Below are 17653 nucleotides of genomic sequence, written 5' to 3'. Positions count from 1 at the left end.
ACCTCCTCTCTCCCGCCCTCATTGGGCAACAGCCGCTCTCGCGGCAAACGTCTCCCGTCACGGGGAGCGGTGAGAGGTCCACCAGCCGCTGGCCCAGCCTTCCTCCCCTCCTCACTGCTGCAGCCACAGGTCGACCGTTGCCAAATCCAGGCCGTTGATAGCTTTCCTCTCCTTTTTCTCGACTGCTTTGTGCGGCTGCGCTGTGACTGTCATGCCATTGCTGTGGTTTCTCCCTTCACATCCCCTCCCTCAGCACCTGGCATCGGGTGGAGGCTTGCAGGGCTGGCGCCAGCCCTGGCACACAGACCCGCTGGGGCGGCTGCTCACCAGCCCTCCCTGTCCTCAGGCACCTACAGGAGCCCCAGCAGACCCTGGAGGCTATGCTGCGGCCCAAAGTCACCACCCTGCCGGGCCACATCCAAGCTGTGTATGTGCAGAACGTGGTCAAGCTGTACGCAGCCATCCTGCAGCAGAAAGAGCAGGCCGCGGACGCGCAGGCGGCCCAGGAGGTCACGCAGCTCCTAGTGGAGCGGCTGCCCCAGTTTGTGCAGAGCGCGGACCTGGAAGCCCAGGAGCGGGTGAGCCCCGCACGTCAGCACGTCCTCAGGGGGTCGGGTCAGCTCTGGGAGAGCAGCTTGGGCAGGTGTTCTTTTCCTGGCTCCCCCGCGCTCGGCCTGGGGGGATGGGCAGATCTGGAGCCACCATGCTGGGGAGGCCCTGGGTCGGGGGGTGGGAGACTGTGAGCGAACGGGAGACAGTGTGAGGGTATGTGGTCAGCCCGAGAGGGAAGCCTCAGAGGTGACCGCGGTCCTGGAGGGCGCTGGCCAGGAGGGTGGAGGAGAGCTGGTCGGAGGAGAGTTTGGCATGGCATCTGGGCATCGGTGGCCTAGGAGCCCGCCTCTTGGCTCTGTGGTGACGTGGGGCTCTCAGCTACCGAGACCCCGCACCGGCGCTCAGCGGGCCCCGGCGGCCTCTGCGGTCATGGGCGGGTGTGTGACGTGCGCCTGTCTGTTGGCTGAGGGTCAGCTGCACTCTTGGGGGCCGTGTGAAGGTGCCCTGGTGGCTGGCGCCGCTGCTCGCTGGGGCGGTTGCCTTGTGGGGCGGTGCTCAATCCACCCCCAACTCCTTCTCTCGTCTGGGAGCCCTTTTGTGTCCTCGTGAAGGAGACAGCAGCTGGGCTGGCCTCCTGGCTGGCCCGGTCAGCGGTTCCTCGTGGTGTGTTCTGCAAGTCCTCAGCAGGGGTCTGGCTGGGCGTCTGCACGGTTTGAGCAGTGCCCTGCGGGGGCTGAGTGGCCTTCACGGCCAGGCCTCCATAACTCCTTCCTGACTCATCCACGGCGCCCCCAGGCATCCTGCATCTTGCAGCTGGTCAAACACGTCCAGAAGCTTCAGGCCAGGGATGTGCCAGTGGCAGAAGAAGTGAGTGCCCTCTTTGCTGGGGAGCTGAACCCGGTGGCTCCCAAGGCACAGAAGAAGGTTCCGGTCCCCGAAGGGTGAGCTGTGCGGTCCGTCAGAGGACACAGACGCGGGGTGGCATGAGGGCCCGTGGGAGCAGAACCACAGCCCGGACCTGCTGTCCAGACGGGCGAGGTGGAGGGGTCTGGGAGGAAGGTCCCCTGAGGCCCCAGTCGCCTGTGGGCGGGACAGACCCTTCTCACACAGACTGTAGGCACAGCACTCACTAGTTCTCCTGGGGCCCTGCTGTCCCCACCCCTGGGAAGCAGGTTGGCTGGTAGTTGTCGCCCACAAACCTTGCGGGGAGCGTGAGAACGGGGGAGGCGGGCTGCCCAGGCTCCAGGGTCCCTGGTCTGCCTTGCCCACTGTGACCTTGGGCCACTGCCCAGCCTTCATGTCCTTGTCTCCAAGGGGACGGCAGCGCCCAGGGCCAGGCATGCAGGCTGGAGCCACCGTGTGATCTCACTGTGTCCTGCAGCCTGGACCTGGACGCCTGGATCAATGAGCCGCTCTCGGACAGTGAGTCTGAGGATGAGAAGCCCAAGGCCATCTTCCACGACGAGGAGCCACGGCACGCCAAGCAGCGGCCGCCCGAGGCGGACGAGCAGGAACTGGCCCGGGTGAGGCGGGGCGGGCCGGGGCCGCTCACGGTCAGGTCTGGGCTTGGGTCCACTGTCCTGTGGGCAGCGCTGAGCCCACCTTTGACTTTGGGTGGGGGTTCTCTTTGAGACCAGGAGTGGCCTCTTGAGCCAGGAGCTCCCTAGGGAGACCGTGGGGCCCGAGCATGCTGAGGCCCTGGGGTGCCCGGCATGCTGCGCCTGCCTGCTGCCTGCGCTCATGGGTGCGGGGCCTCAGGGTGTCGTGCAGAATGGAGAAGCAAGGCGTGCTGCGTCCCCTGCTCCCCTGCCGGCCTTCCTCGCCCGGCCTGCCCCCCACCTGAGGCCCTACCCCAGAGCACGCAGTCTCTCCGACCCCCGCCTGTGCAGCTCCTGGGTTGTCCCTCCTGCCGCCTGCCTGTCTCCCACCTGCTCTTTCCCACCGCCGGCCTCTGTCTCCTGGTGGTCAAAGGCCAACAGTGAAAGTGGCGAGGGGTCCCGGCCACCCCTGGGTCTGGCGCGTGGAGGTGGCCCCCATCTGGGAGCATGCGAGGGTGAGGGCTCCGCGTACCCGCTGACGTGTGTGCTGCATCCTGTCCCCTCAGCGCCGCGAGGCCCGGAAGCAGGAGCAGGCCAACAACCCATTCTACATCAAGAGTTCCCCGTCCCCCCAAAAGGTGAGGCCGGCCTGCTCGTCCTTGAGACACGCTCCCACGGGGCCCATCCGCTCTCTGTCCACGGCCTGTGCGGGGCTGTCAGCAGGTCCACGGGCAGGACCGTGAGGGGCTCCTGACACCAACAGCTGGGGAGTGAGTCCTGCATGGGCGAGGTCAGGCTCCTTTGCCTTGGTGGGAGGGGAGGGGGTGCAAGGGGACCTGGGGTCCTGCCTGGAGCCACCTCCTTCATCTGTACCCTCCACACTGCAGACCCGTCATCCGTGTTGGGCTCCCCTGGGGACATGTGGCACCACGGGGCGGGTGCCGTGTGGTTTCCCTGATCCTGGGATTTCTGGGTCACCCCTCTGAGGGGCTGCAGACTGTCCCCCGCTGGCACCTGTGTGTCGGGCTTGCTGATTCCAGCCGTCCTGGGGGCGGGAAGCACTATGTCACCATGGTTCCAAGCCTGCACTGTTTTTCCGACTTGGAAAGAAAAAAGACTCAGGTGCAAAAAATGGAGGTCTTGCGCCCCATCCTGTACTCGTCCCCACTGGCACCCCACCCCCGTCTTTGTGACCCCTTGCTCTGGGGCGTCGGTGCATCACGCTGGGCCCACCGCCCTGCCCATTAACGGGGCCTCAGTGTCTCCTCTCCAGCGGTACCAGGACGCGCCAGGTGTGGACCACATTCCCGTGGTGCAGATTGACCTCTCGGTGCCCTTGAAGGTGCCAGGCAAGTGTGTGCCCGGTGGCACGGGTGACGGGGACCTCAGGCCAGGTGCAGGCACCGCCTCAGGCCTGCGCTCCAGCCCTGCCCTGCACCCCGTGCTGCATCCTCGTCCCAGCAGGCACGGGTGCACGCCAAGGCCCCCAGGTTCAGCCCCACACCCCTCGCCGCCCGGGGGCCCCCGTCTGTGTCTCGGTAGCCAGAGGGCATTGCCCAGCATCCCCTTCCCCCAGGCATGGGTCTCGGGGCTGTGGGTGAACCAGGTGGCAGCAGGGTGCTGGCTGGGTGGGACGTGTCCACAGCCCTGGGCTGAGTGCCGCATGTGCGCCTGTCGGCAGGGATGCCCATGTCAGACCAGTACGTGAAGCTGGAGGAAGAACGGCGGCACCGGCAGAGGCTGGAGAAGGACAAGAGAAAGAGGAAGAAGAGGGAGCGGGAGAGGCGGGGTGCCCGGCGCCACACCTCACTGCACACAGAGAGCGACGAGGACATCACCCCCGCCCAGCGTGTGGACATCGTCACCGAGGAGATGCCCGAGGTCGGCCGCGGGCTTGTGTGTCGGGCGGGCGCCCTTCCCCGAGGTGGGCTCCACCCTGGCGTGGGCCTGCCCATCACTGCTGCCTCCATGGCACGGGGCAGCCTCAGCCAGCTGTGCCCTGTGTACTGTGAGCAGGCGGCCCCTGCACTCCTACCCCATTACCTGTGTTGAGTTTGCTGCCCGCACTGAGCACCAGGCCCCAGATCAGACTCCCTCGTGGGTGTGGACCTGGTGGCCCGTTTCTGAGAAGGGAGATGGGGGCCCTGTGGACCCGTAAAGGCTTGGCGGGGTCAGGGGCCGGATGGGTTGATCTGGATGGACGCAGGGCTCCTCTCCCCCCTCAGAACGCCCTGCCCAGCGACGAGGACGACAAAGACCCCAACGACCCCTACAGGGCCCTGGACATCGACTTAGACAAGTGAGTACTGGGACTGAGACCTGGGCAGCTGCCCCGTGGGGCTGGACGCGGCCTGGGCTCCCCATGGCCTGGTTCCTCCCTCTGTTCTCTGTTCATTGCACAGAGGGGGAGCGGCCTTGTCATGGGCCACGCCTCCTGTGACCACCCCCAGGCCCCTAGCCGACAGTGAGAAGCTGCCCGTCCAGAAACACAGAGATGCTGAGACTTCCAAGTCCCCAGAGAGACAGGACGTCACTGTCGTGGAAAAGAAGAGCAAGAAGCCCAAGAGGAAGGAGAAGAAGCAGAAGGAGAAAGAGCGAGAGAAGAAGAAGAAGAAAGAGGCGGAGAAGGTAAGAGGCCAGGCAGCGTGTCACGTTGGGCGGGGCGGGCCCGGGTTGCCAGCCGTCCCTCTTCCATTACGTGTGTGTCACACGTGTGGAGGGGGGCTCCTACACAACCATCACGCACGGCTCGTGGGCCTTGCCGCAGAGCAGCGTGATTCCGCCTGGCCACGTGGTCCTGGCGGGCGCTAGTTTCTGTGGTGGTAGCCCTGGACGTGCCCCCAGCTCCCTGCACACTCGGGTCCTGCGGGGCCGCAGTGACCTGTGCCTGGCGGAGCCACTGTGCCTTCTCCGGGCTGCTGCTCTGGCCAAAGGCATGTGTTCCTGTGGTTTCAGGGTGTGGACTTAGACTTCTGGCTGTCCACCACGCCGCCTGCTGCCACCCCAGCCCCGGTAAGAGCCTGCTAGTGACCCGTGCTGGCCCCGAGTTCCCCTTGGTGGACATCTGTGCTTTTCGGCCTTGGAGACGTCAGGGTGCCACCTCGGTGCCCTGCCCCGGCGGTGGAGGAGCTGGGGGACCCTCAGGCAGAAGCCCGGTCTGGGCCAGCTCGGTTCTGTGCCCAAGGTCTCGCCCAGGCAGTGGCTGCGTGGCTGGCCCTCGGCGCAGGGCCCGGGCCCCCAGAGCCAGGCAGCGCTCCTGAGCGACCGCTTTGTGTTAGTGGCTGGGGCCTGGTGGCTCTGGGGTCTCCAGCCGTGACCCCAGTCAGTGCCAGCCGGCCACAGGCCGGGCCTCCTTTCCCCTCTGCTGGCCACCGGCGCTTACTGGGGGCCACACGTCTGTCTGCGTGCTGACGATATGCCTGGCGTGTGGAGGGAGGTTCGTCACTGCGGGGTGTCCCGGACCAGGGCAGGTCAGGGCTGAGGGCGCAGGCCACCCCATCCTGGGCGCCAGCTGCTACCCGGCTCCCTGCAGGAGGAGCCCGGTGTGAACGCCGCGGTCACTGCCCCTAAGGAGGAGCCCAGGGGAGAGGAGCAGGATGCCGGCGAGGACGTGGAGCAGGACCTTGAGAAGGTGTGGGGCGCGCTGTGCAGGAGCCGGGCTGGGGGAGGTGCTAGCCCGCCACCAGGTCCCACCGAGCGGGCCGCTGCGGCCTCCTGTCGCTGTGCTTACGGGATTCTGCTTCCACACGGCTCCGTGGGCTGTGACTCGCACAGGAGCATGGGCTTGACCTGAGCCCTGTTCTGTCTCAGAAGCCTTCCGAGCAGAAGAAGAAGAAACACAAGAAGGACAAGGGGGAGCGCTCCAAAGACAAGAAGAGACCCAAGAAGAGGGCGCCTCCGAGGGAAGGGGACGCCGAGCCCGTGCAGAACGGCGCGCTCTGTGAGGAGCCCCTCCCGGTGAGGGTGCTTCCCGAGCACGTTGGGAGTGGGCTGTGGGCGTTGCACCCTCCCTGCGGTCCTCCCGGCCCTGCCAGTGTCAGGAGCCCCGGGGTGTAGACTCATGTTGTCCGGGACCCTCGGGGGTCCCTAGTGTTTCCTGCCGGCGGCACCTGGCAGCTCCCTACGTCAGCCCCAGGTCCTCACCGCCTAAAGCTGAAACGTTTCTCTTTTGTTCCAGCCAATGTCTAGCTACTCTCTCCTGGCTGAAAATTCTTACATCAAAATGGTGAGCCACGTGGGGGTTACGGGTGGTGGGGCTGGGCGGGCTCAGGGCTCTTGTTTCTGGATGTGCAGGGCGTGCAGCGGAGCCAGGCGGCCGGCGAGGCCTGCTCACTGTGGGTCGGGAACAGCTGACAGTCGCGGACAGAGCTGGAACTCGGGTGCTTGTGCGAGAGCTCAGGACGTTCCCTTCTTTGCACGTTCATGTGCTGGGAGAGCGGGTGGTGCCCACACTCTCCCAGGCCCTCATCTAGGCCCACGGGGGTCCCTGGTGGGCTCCCCTGCCCCGCCGACCCCGGGCCTTGCTCTGCAGACGTACGACGTGCAGGGCAGCCTGCAGAAGGACAGCCAGGTCACGGTGTCCATGGTCCTGGAGAACCAGAGCAGCAGCTTCCTCAAGAACATGGAGCTCAACGTGCTGGACTCACTCAACGCCCGACTGGCCCGGCCAGAGGGCTCCTCGGTCCACGACGGTGTCCCCGTGCCTTTCCAGCTGCCCCCTGGTGAGTGGTGCCCAGGAGCCTCCGGATCCTGTCATCTGGTGCCCCTCAGGGCTGAGCCTGGCTTCCCCGACCAAGGCAGGCAGCACTGAGGACAAACCCAGGCCAGGCCTGCGTCCCTGCCACCTGCCCAGGTGGCTGCACCCCCATCTGCCACCCCAGGCCGTGCCCCGTGCTGCTTCTCAGGTCCGTTTCTCACCCTCTCCAGGCATCTCCAATGAAGCCCAGTTTGTGTTCACCATTCAGAGCATTGTCACGGCGCAGAAGCTCAAAGGGACCCTGTCTTTCATCGCCAAGGTACCTGGTGGGGGAGGGGGTGCACCCTGAGGGTCAGCTGCGTGCCCCGCCCCCGCCCACCCTGCGCCCCTGCTCCTGCAGAATGACGAAGGTTCCACCCATGAGAAGCTGGACTTCAAGCTGCACTTCACCTGCACCTCGTACTTGGTCACCACGCCATGCTACAGGTGCGCCACCCTCCCGCCCACCCCTGGCTCCCCACTTCTGTGCCATGGGAAGCTCTCCATGCGGTCACGTTGGCAGCGTCCTCTGACCCAAGACGAGGATGTGCACGGAGTGTTGGGTGACCGGCTTGTGGTTGGTGCAGAACGCCCAGCACATCTGCCGGGCCAGCCAGCTCGGGTGCCTGACTCAGCACAGGCTTGGCGGCCCTAACGCTGGACGTCCGAGCCCACAGTGCAGGCAGGGCTAGCCCTCCTGAGGCCCCTCTCTGTGGCCGTCTCCCCGTGTCCTCACATGCTCGTCCATCCCTGCACATCTGTATCATTTTCTGTTCCCACAGGGACCCTGGTCACGTTAGATTAGGGCCCTGTCTCCAAGTGCAGTCGTGTCCTAGGGACACAGTTCAGCTCTTGACTTCCTACCCATAAAGGACGCGCCCCACCCCCTGGGCTGGGGTCTCTGCCTGCCCTGCTGCAGGGGAGCCCCCTGTTGTCCCCCCTCCCATTCTGTGTCCTTCCCACAGTGACGCGTTTGCCAAGTTGTTGGAGTCCGGGGACCTGAGCATGAGCTCAGTCAAGGTTGATGGCATTAGTATGTCCTTCCAGAACCTTCTGGCAAAGATCTGTTTTCACCACCATTTTTCCGGTAAGAGTGGACGTGCCAACAGATGGCTCGGCCCTCTTCCCGTACCTGTGACTGTCCCCTGCCTCCAGGGGCTGGCCCCCGGCCTCACCCCCAGGCCCTCTGTTGCAGTTGTGGAGCGGGTGGACTCCTGCGCCTCCATGTACAGCCGTTCCATCCAGGGCCACCACGTCTGCCTCCTGGTGAAGAAGGTGAGCCCCATGGGAGGGCCCCAGCCAGGCCTGTCCACCCCTCGCCGCTGTGCCTCCTTGAGCCTGTGTTTGTGAGGAGTGTCGGCCTTTCCTTTTCTCCATCTGGCCTTGGCATCAGGGCACTAGTGCATTCCCTCCTCTCGCATTTCCCGGAAGAGATTGCGTGTAGTCAGTATTCCTTCTTGCACATTATGTAGAATTCGTCAAGGAAATCGTTTGGGTCTGGGGGTTTCTTTTTTTGGGGGGGGGGTTCTTTTTTGAAAAGTTTTTATCTACGAGTTCAGTTTCTTTCTTTGATAGTTGTAAGACTTCTTGCTTTCTCTGTTTCTTATTGGGTGATTTTTGGTAGTTCGTAGTTTTCAAAGAATAGGTCTGTTTCATCCAAGTTTCGGAGCTGATGGTGTGTCAAGTCATCCGGTTCTCTTCATGTCCTTTTAGTGTCTGAGGGCTCAGTGGTGATTATTTTTCATTCCTGATGTTGGTAATTGGTGTCTTCTCTCATTTTTCTTGGTTTCTTGGTTATCCTGGCCCTCTTCCCTCTCTGTCCTGGCCAGAAGTCTTACTTATCCATTTTGTTGATCTTTTGAAAGATCAATTTGATAACCATTCTTTTTAAAAAGTTAGGGACTTCCCTGGCAGTGCAGTGGTTAGGACTCCGTGCTTCCACTGCTGGGGGCCCAGGTTTGATCCCTGGCGTGGTTCGGCCAAAAAAAAAAAAAGTTAATGTTTCTTTAAACAATAAATTGTATTGAGTTCTGCTGCATACCTCCTTACTTCTGCCTGCCTTGGGTTTATTTTGCTCATTTGTGGTTTCTTAAGGTGAAAACTTAGACCAAGACCTGTCTCTTCTTTTTTTTTTTAATATTTGTTTGTTTGTTCGTTTATTTACTTACTTATTTTTGACTCGAGCCAGGTCTTTAGTTGCCACACGTGGACTTCTTTGTTGTGGCATGTGGACTCTTAGTTGTGGCATGTAAATCTTTAGTTGCGGCATGTAAATCTTTAGTTGCGGCATGCGGGATCTAGTTCCCCAACCGGGGATCGAACCCGGGCCCCCTGCATTGGGAACTGCACCCCCAGGGAAGTCCGAGACCTGTCTCTTCTAATAAAGTTTTTAGTGTTATAAATTTTCCTCTAATCACTGTTTTGGATGAACTGCACACATTTTTATGATTCATTTTAATTTCTATACAGTTGAAAATACTTTCTATCACTCCTTCCTCTCTGACCCTTGGATTACTTAGAAGTATGTTAATTTCCAAGCATTTAGAAAGTTTCCTGTTGCTTTTTGGTTACTGATTTCTAGTTTGACTTTTCAGGCCTTTGAAATGTGCTGAGGCTTGTGCTCTGGCCCAGGATGTGGTCATTCTGGGTGGATATTCCATAGGTGCCTGGAAGCATGTTATACCTGTCACCTAGATCCTGCTGGTTGATGGCGTTTTCCTTTTCTTCTGGATCCTTGCAGATTGCAGATTTTCTTCTGGGCCTTGATGAGTGAGCAAGGAGTATGAGGCCAGTGGTGGTCAGTTGGTCTGCTCCCCCAGTTCTTCAGGCTTTACTCCATGTGTGGGAGCCCTGTTGTTGGCTGTGTGGACCATTAGAATTGTGGAATCTTGGCAAGGGACCCTCTCATCAGTGGGTGTGCTCCTCTCTGTCCTGGGCTGTGTTCTTTTCTCTGAAGGCTACCTTGTCTGGTATCAGTACAGGCACTCCTGCTCTCATTTGATGGGTGCTTACGTGGTATGTCTTTTGCTATGAACCTGCCTTTATCCTGTTTGGATAAGAATTCCTTGTGCATGCTGTAGAGTTTGGGTCACGTGTCCTTATTCATCCTGTCAATCTCTATCTTTCACTTGTCGTGTTTAGACCATTTGTGCTTAAAGTATTACTGATTCATTTGGGTTTGTCCCACATTTTGTTTTTTCCCTGTGTTTTTCGTTCCTCTTCTTCCTATTCCCACTTTCTGTGGCGTATGTGAGCATTACAGTATCCCGTGTTTATATGTTGGCTGTGTTGTTGACGGTCTCCATGTATCTGCTTGGGGGGCTCGAGGGATTACATTACACGCTTGGTGTGCACAGTCTACTTGGAACTCAGGCGGAATGTAAAAAGCTCACACCCTGTCGGTCCCTTCACCCTCCCTTTTCATGGGCAGTTGTCTTAGGTTTTGCCTTTGCAGACGTTGCAGACGCCTTACGCCACATTACAGCTTTACAGATTTCAGAGAACTCGGGGTGTAGGTGGGGGTGGGAGGGGGTGCGATAGCCTCTTGTGCTCGCCCACGTGTCTGTCATTTCTGTCGCTTTCATTCCTCACGTTCCACCCTTCTGGCTCATTTCCCTCTGTCTGAAGAACAACTTTTTAGATCAGGTCTATTGGATGTGTATTCTCTTAGTTTTCCTTCATCTGATTATTCTTTATTTCAGTATTCCTCAAGGCTGTTTTTGCTGGGTATGAAATTCTGGCTTTGTTGGTCTTTTCACTCAGTACCTCAAAAATAGGCCATTTCCCCCTTTTTTAAAAGAAAAAAAAGGAAATATTTACTTATTTGACTGCGCCAGGTCTTAGTTGCAGCATGCAGGATCTTTTTAGTTGCAGCATGAGGGATCTTTGGTTGCGGCATGCGGGATCTAGTTCCCTGACCAGGGATCGAACCCGGGCCCCCTGCACCGGGAGCACAGAGTCTTAGCCACTGGACCACCAGGGAAGGCCCTAGGCCATTTCCTTTTGGTGTCTGGTTTCTGACAAGGAACATTTTACTTTTACTGGGGAATGCATCGTTTTCCTCTGGCTATTTTAGGTTTTTCTTTGTCTTCAGTTTTCAGCAGTTTGTGATGTGTCTGGGCATTGACTTCCTTGGGTTTATGTTAACTGTGTGGAGTCTGCCGAACTTGCTGAATCTGTGCGTTTATGTCTTTTGCACAACTTGGAAGTTTTCAGCTATGATTTAAATACCTCTTCAGCACTGCATTCTTTGTCCCCTCCTTCTGGGACCCCTGTGATGTGAATCTCAGACCTTTTGTTACTCTGCCCACCCCACTCCACCTCCGACTCCTTTCCGCTCTCTGTTCAGCTTGGATTATTTCCATTAATCTCTTGTCTGGCTCATTGACTCTTCTGTCATCTCCATTCTGCTATTGAGCCCATCCAGTGAGCTTTTCATCTTGGCTGTTTGTATTCAGGTCTAGAAGTTCCACTGGGTTGATCTTGACTCTTCCATTCCTTTGCTGAGATGTTGTGTTTTCTTGTGTGCTTAGGGAGTGTACGTGGTTGGTGATGGGAGGTTCTCGTAGTAGTTACTTCAAAGCCTGTTAGGTGATTCCAACATCCACCTCTTCTCGGTGGGCGTTTGGTGATTGTCTTTTCCACGTGAGCTGAGATTTCCCTGGTCTTGCGGTGCCAAGTGATTTTGGACTGTATCCTGGACACTTCAAATAGGAGGAGACCCTGGGCCTTCCTTACACCCTGTGGAGAGCGTTGACACACAGGTTCCAGCTGCAGGACGTCTGGTCCCACGCCATCCGGTTTTCACAGCCTTCCTCTCTGCACAGCTGCCTCCTGCGTGCCCGTGGGGCTGGGCTGGGTGGGGCTGTGTGTCCTCTGCAGGGCTGGCATTGCTGCCTCTGCTGCGCTCTGCCAGAGAGTCCATCCTGGGCCCCTGGGAGACAGCAGGGCGTGGTGCACCTGCTCCTTCTTGCCTGGAGCCCCTCCTTTTGATTGTGAAAGCACCCGGGCATAGGAGAGCATTTGTAAAAGTTGGAGGTACTTGGGAGTCGCAGGGTGGTGTCTCAAGGCGCTGGCCGTTATTTCCCCGTTGCAGGGTGAGAAGTCGGTGTCGGTGGACGGGAAGTGCAGCGATTCCACGCTGCTGAGCAACGTGCTGGAGGAGATGAAGGAAACGCTGGCCAAATGCTGAGCGCGCCGCCCGCCATGGGGAGGGCTCGCGGGGAGGGCGGCCAAGTGCCGGGTTTCTCCTCTGTCGCAAGGACTGGGTGCAGCCGGGAGATAACCCAGTCCACCGTCATCCACTGTGTAGACACTGAGGTTTATGTTGCGTTGATTTATCCTGTCATCTTTTTTACTTTGCCCTCACTGCTCTCTCTGGCGAGAAGCCCCCTTCCACTCCCCAGGCCAGCAGGAACTTCTGTAGCCGGAGCGGACTGTGCACATGGCCACAGGAGCTGCCCGAGGGTGAGGGTGACCGCCATCCAGGCCGGTTCCTGGTGGGGACCAGACGGGGTGGCGCGTCCCGCTTCTGTCAAGCCATCCAAGTCCCATGAGTCCCCAGATGCCCTGCCCACAGGCAGCTGGGGGGTGAAGAACAGGCTAGCTACTCAGGCGACATTCCTGTTCATCCCTGACGCCAAGGGTCACGTCCTCCCCGCAGGACACATGGTGGGAGAGGGTCGTGCGGGCTCTCGTCCATCACATCCTGTTCATCCCACCACCGTGTTCGTGTGTCCGCCGAGCGGGGGGTGCCCAGCGGGGATCCCGGACCTCACTGGGTTCCGTGCCCAGTCGGGTGTTGGGGTGAGTGGTGGAGAGCTGCGACTCTGGCCCCTCTGCTCATCACTGGACTCTCTGCAGGTCTGTGCCTGCACGTGCGGAAGGGCCTAGTCCTGGGCTCCGCAGCCCTGATGGCAAAGCACGTGTATCCAGGGGCGGCTGGGCCCCTGAAATGCACCTCAGGGGCAGGGAGGGGGGACCCCAGCCCACCCCCGTGAGACGGAACTTTCCTCAGAAATGACAGTCCTCGATGACGTTTTAACTTTTCCTTTTGATGAAAACTGTCACTTTAGCATGTAGAGTAACCTATTACAGAATCCTGTGCAGTGATTCTAGAATCTCGAAATGTATGATGTGTTATATAAGAATTTATTTGCTATCGACATTCCCGTATAAAGGAGAGACATATCACGCTGCTGTAATGATTCTGTGTCAAGATGATCCAATAAACTTGCAAAACAGACGTTCACCTGTCGGGTCTCTGGCCCATGACAGTGTATGCCCCCCAGCCAGGGGATTCTGACCCATTGTGCGGGTCAGCACACAGCCCCTGAAATGCTCGTGGTCCGATGGGGGGCTGCAGGGCACCCTCATGGAGGTTGCAGTGTGCGGGGGGAGCCCTTGCCCTCCTGCCATGCACCCCTCGGCCCCTCGGGAGGGGACGTGGTCCTCACGTCATCCAGGACCCTGGGCTGTGGTGGTAACGAGGAGCCACCTGACACCACCCCCCCCATGGGATTCTGAGGCGTCCACCGATCTCCCTCCCTTTACTAGGGAACCCCATTCGTAAGTGGTGTGTGGGGTGAGCAGAAACATTACTAACATAAAGTTTAAGTTAGGTAAACGCTTGTACATGCACGCACACACACACCCTCATTTCTAATCTTCGAAGTGCCTAGTGAGAAAAGGGCAGGGTTAGGAGTCCAGACACACGTGCACAGACCCCAGGGCCCCAGGAATCAGCAGGAACAGATGCTGGAAGGAAGGCCCTGTTGCTGTTTTGCGGTTTTTTTGTTTCGTTTTGTTTTTTCTTTTTTTTAATTTTATATTTTATTTTTGGCTGTGTTGGGTCTTTCTTGCTGGGTGCAGGTTTTCTCTAGTTGCGGTGCGCAGGCTTCTCGTTGCAGCGGCTTCTCGTTGTGGAGCACAGGCTCTAGGCGCGTGGGCTTCAGTAGTTGTGGCACGCAGGCTCAGTAGTTGTGGTTTGCGGGCTCTAGAGCGCAGGCTCAGTAGTTGTGGCACACAGGCTTAGTTGCTCCGTGGCATGTGGGATCTTCCCGGACCAGGGCTCGAACCCGTGTCCCCTGCATTGGCAGGCGGATTCTTAACCGCTGCGCCACCAGGGAAATCCCCTGCTGCTGTTTTAATTCTCAAGGTTTCATATGGCTTCACTGATGCCATGTGTACAGAGGACTGTGTCAGCAGAGCCCAAATCAACTCCATCCTGAATCCAAAACGTGGGCAGGTGCGGAGCCCCGCACGGAAGCCCCCTCCGGCAGCGGGTGGGGAGAGAGGCCTCAGGTGGCCCCCGGGTGGTCATTGGCCTGGCCCGCCCTGCTCCAGCTCGTGGACCCCGCACAGGTCCCGGGGCGTTGGAGCATCCCTTTGGAGTTTCCCGCTCACCATTCCCCTGATCTCAACATTCCTGGGCAGGCAGAGGCCAGTGTTCTGTCAGTGAACCCTTGGAAGGAAGGCGCCACACCAGGCAGGGGACCCCTTAGCTGGGGGAAGGGATCGGCGGCTGATCAGGCTGGGAAGGGCCAGCCCAGGAGCTGGGCTTACCACGGCATCCGCAGGCACAGAGGCACCTCCCGTCTGCTGGATGGATGTTGAGCCCTGGGTCACAGTTTGGGTCTGTCCCCTCATGACCCATGTTGGGTGTTTTCTCGAAACTAAGAAGCCAAGTGGTGGGCACAGCAGTTCCCATGCCTCGGCTGAAATGCAGCCGATGTGGTAGGAGCCCCAAGATACACCGATGCTGGCCCTGGCTTTCACCAAACAGCCTCCTTTCGTGTCATCAAAAGAACCAGTTGCCCTGAAGGCTGATTGCCGTGCGCGCCTGGGAAGCCCCGCTGCCCTGCCCTGTAGGCCAAGGTCGCACCTCGCCTGGGGCCCCAGCCCGGAGCCCCAACAAGGACTACTTCGGGATGAGAAATGTCAGGGATATTTAATCATTCCCTCAAACAGCTGTGATCCTGCCGCTATATACAAACCCATCTACCTCCCTTCCCGTCCTCCCAGCCCCAGCCCGGCCCAGCCCGGGCTCCGAGGCGGGTGGAGCACCCAGGCAGCAGCAGGCCTGCTCCACAGCGCCAGGCTGAGGCGGTCCAGCGGAGGCCCCGCACCGTGGCGGGGGCGGGTCTGGCTGGCCTGGCCGCCCTCAGTGCTGCATCAGGCACTCGGAGGCGTTTTCCAGAGTTAGGTTGGCCAGGTGCGGGGGCTCCAGACACCTGAAGCTTGGTGATATCAAGCTGCAAGGAGACGTGGGTGCCCCAGTCCTTCTTCCCCTCCCACACCTTGCTCTTCCTGGTGGGGTTTTGCTGGAGGCCTGGGCCCCTCGTCCCAGCTGGGCATGTGACAGGGCTGCAGACAGACCCTCAAGCTGAACTCGGAGGCCTTGCCTGTTCTCACATCCCTAGGACAGCAGTGGGGTCACGCCCTACACTCCCACGACTAGGGTTGCAAAGGCAGCAATGGGGGGGTGGCATAGGGTTCTGATCTCTGGCTTAGGCAAAACTCCTGCCCCTGGAGTCACCCATGTCCCTGCAGCCTCTCCCCACTGGGTCACTCAAAAGGCTCGAGTGGTTCTGTGTGTCCAGGCGAGGGGCAGGAGGAGCTCATGTTTATTCATGGAGTGATGGCATGGGCGGGGTTGCAGAGGTGATGTCCACATGTCCCAGGTGCAGAGAGGGAGCCCTGCCCGGCTGCGCCCACCCCATCCAACACCCCTGCCCTCCCCTACTGACCGGGACAACCCCACGCCACACACCCCCGCTCCAGGAGGACGGGCCTGGTGGGGGGGCTTACCTTGTGTTGTTGTTCTGTCTGAAAGACACAACGGGGCCCCAGTTAGCTCTGAGCTTTGGGGCTGAGGCTGTGCCTGTGGCCCTGAGGTGCCTCCACTGGGGCACGCCTCCACCAGGGGGCGCCCTCCCCAGCTCCGACCACAGCCTGCCACCAGCCTGGGGCAGGGGTAGGACCAGACTCTGGGGACCCCTTAACCGGGATGTGCCCCCTCGTGCCAGCCGAGCTCAGAGACCCTGGGAGGTAGAGGCTGGGCCCGCCACACCGGGGGCAGGTGCTGCCTTCTGTGGCTGCCCCGGCGCATACTCACCCACGAGGACGCACACGCACACTGCCTTTGGGGAGCGGGAACTACTTACTTGCTCCAGTTATTTCTACAACGACAGCAGGACTTTAGTCAGGGCCAAGCGGCCTTGATCGGGGTCTCCTCCCCGAGCCAAGCTGCCCTGACTCACATGTGCTGGAGGAGGCCCTGCACTGCTGCCTCCCACTCTGCCGACGACCTGCGGGGACGTGGGGTGTGGAGGGGGGGCGCGGCCCACATTCACGGGCCAGGTGGGGGGCTTCCATTCCCTGCCCGGGTGATGAAGGGACCCTCCAGGGAGAGCCTCGGACCCCAGGGGCAGGGGGCCGCCCGCGTCTGAGCCCTACTCGCAGCTGTAGCCAAAGCAGACGACGTGTGAGTTCGTGCAGTTGGTGCAGGAGATGGCCTCGTACTGGAAGATGCCTGTAACACACCAGAGGCGGCCGCACCCTACCCTCACCCTCAGCCTCTGGGGCCCCGAGCTGCTACCACTGCCGCCACACCCCATAACCCAGACAGAGGCTCACTCACCGCAGTGACGCTGACAGTCGATGCGGCCTGTGGGGGGACGAGAGCACAGCCGGCGCCTTCTTAGCAGGCCTATCCTGTCCTCCGCTTTCTCCCCCTCCCAGGCTGCCCAAGGCTCAGGGCCTGTCCGTTGGCCACTTAGGTGAGCCCCAGCCTGGGATGGGGCAAAGCACGGGGGAGGGCAGCCGCAAGACTCTTGAGGCCTCCAGGGACCCGTTGGGGGGAGGTAGCAGGGATGGGTGGGATTTATCCTTCAAGGCCTCCTGTTGGTGCCCACTGGATGAAAAGGGCCCCCCTCAGGGTGTGGCCCTTCTCCCCCGTTTCTGACCTGAGTTCTGACACCTGGCTGCACCAGGCCAGACGCCCTATTCATATTACTCCAGTCTCACCACGACCTGGCCGGGACCCCAGGCCTGGAAGGAGACTGAAATACTCGCGTGGCCCTGGGTCCTCAGGCCCTGGGCAGCAGCACCCTCCCTCCCCGACAGCCCTCGTTTGCTCACTTTCGATGATGGCTTTCTGGATGAGGTGCACCTGCTCCCGGAAGATAGCTCGCAGCTCGTTGGGAAAATACCCTGATGGCGGGAAGGCAAGGGGTGGGGGGTCACGCACAGTTGGCGGGCGGACCTGAGGTGTCATGGGGCGGGTGGGCTCTGCCTCAGTTCCCCATGCGCGGCGGTCGCCCCCTTACCAGGGAAATACAGCTTCCCCTGGTACAGTTGATCCATCTTCTGGTACACGACGTTCGCCACTTGGTTCAGCTTCTCCCAGGCTGGGGACGGCAGGAGGAGGCGTGTGAGCGGGCCGGGGCCTGACTGGATCGGGGGTGCTCCCGGGCGGGGCCCCGCACTCACTGATCTCCGCGGGGATGGCCAGGTGCAGCTCCTTCATTGTGTCCTGGCTCCAGTCAGTGAGCAGCGAGCCCGACACGGGGATGTCGCCCACCCACCAGGACTTGAGGTTCACGTGATGGCGGTAGAAGGAGAACTTCTCCGAGAAGTTGCCGTGGCAGTGCAAGCAGCCGCGGGCCAGCGCCGCTGTCAGGGCCAGGCACAGCAGCAGCGCCATAGCCAGCCCCCGCCCGCCGCCGGCCAACCGACGGCGCCTCCCGCGCCACGCCCCTCCGCCGCGCACCAACCAACGGTGTCTCCTGCCACGCCCCTATCCGGGCACCAACCAACGACGCCCTCT

At 60.3% G+C, this 17653-nt stretch overlaps 2 protein-coding genes across 6 annotated transcripts in view; one reads left to right on the top strand and one right to left on the bottom strand.

Moving 5' to 3' along the window:
- The window catches only part of AP3D1 (adaptor related protein complex 3 subunit delta 1), a 44326-nt gene extending 31257 nt beyond the window's left edge, over positions 1-13069 (top strand). For 2 of the 4 annotated variants that reach the window (XM_024740059.1, XM_024740062.1), the window contains 18 exons: positions 347-578; positions 1348-1493; positions 1934-2075; positions 2657-2728; positions 3364-3439; positions 3772-3971; positions 4316-4389; positions 4541-4718; positions 5046-5102; positions 5623-5721; positions 5901-6047; positions 6268-6315; positions 6622-6811; positions 7017-7105; positions 7187-7272; positions 7791-7912; positions 8021-8100; positions 11921-13069. In XM_024740059.1, the coding sequence (XP_024595827.1) occupies positions 347-578; positions 1348-1493; positions 1934-2075; positions 2657-2728; positions 3364-3439; positions 3772-3971; positions 4316-4389; positions 4541-4718; positions 5046-5102; positions 5623-5721; positions 5901-6047; positions 6268-6315; positions 6622-6811; positions 7017-7105; positions 7187-7272; positions 7791-7912; positions 8021-8100; positions 11921-12016 (2134 nt within the window). In that variant the 3' untranslated portion in view covers positions 12017-13069. The remainder of the gene's footprint in view (positions 1-346; positions 579-1347; positions 1494-1933; positions 2076-2656; positions 2729-3363; positions 3440-3771; positions 3972-4315; positions 4390-4540; positions 4719-5045; positions 5103-5622; positions 5722-5900; positions 6048-6267; positions 6316-6621; positions 6812-7016; positions 7106-7186; positions 7273-7790; positions 7913-8020; positions 8101-11920) is intronic. The other 2 variants (XM_024740060.1, XM_024740061.1) reach the window with 2 other exon arrangements.
- Positions 13070-14022: 953 nt separating this feature from the next.
- On the bottom strand, positions 14023-17530 carry IZUMO4 (IZUMO family member 4). 2 transcript variants are annotated; one of them, XM_024740071.1, is made up of 9 exons: positions 17317-17530; positions 17154-17234; positions 16966-17037; positions 16466-16492; positions 16282-16384; positions 16086-16133; positions 15990-16004; positions 15634-15651; positions 14023-15077 (listed from the first exon to the last, which is right to left on the bottom strand). In XM_024740071.1, exons 1-9 carry the CDS (start codon positions 17528-17530, stop codon positions 14987-14989), a joined length of 669 nt encoding a protein of 222 aa, XP_024595839.1. In that variant the 3' UTR covers positions 14023-14986. The 2 variants fall into 2 exon arrangements, with proteins under 2 accessions (XP_024595839.1, XP_024595840.1); XM_024740072.1 differs by having other exon boundaries at positions 16282-16357.
- Positions 17531-17653: the final 123 nt, after the last annotated feature.

The sequence above is a fragment of the Neophocaena asiaeorientalis genome, unplaced genomic scaffold (assembly GCF_003031525.2).
Source record: "Neophocaena asiaeorientalis asiaeorientalis breed wild unplaced genomic scaffold, Neophocaena_asiaeorientalis_V1.1 scaffold469, whole genome shotgun sequence".
NCBI classification, from domain to species: Eukaryota; Metazoa; Chordata; class Mammalia; order Artiodactyla; family Phocoenidae; genus Neophocaena; species Neophocaena asiaeorientalis.
Note: the sequence above shows the minus strand (reverse complement) of the source record. Positions and strands in the feature narration are given on the sequence as shown.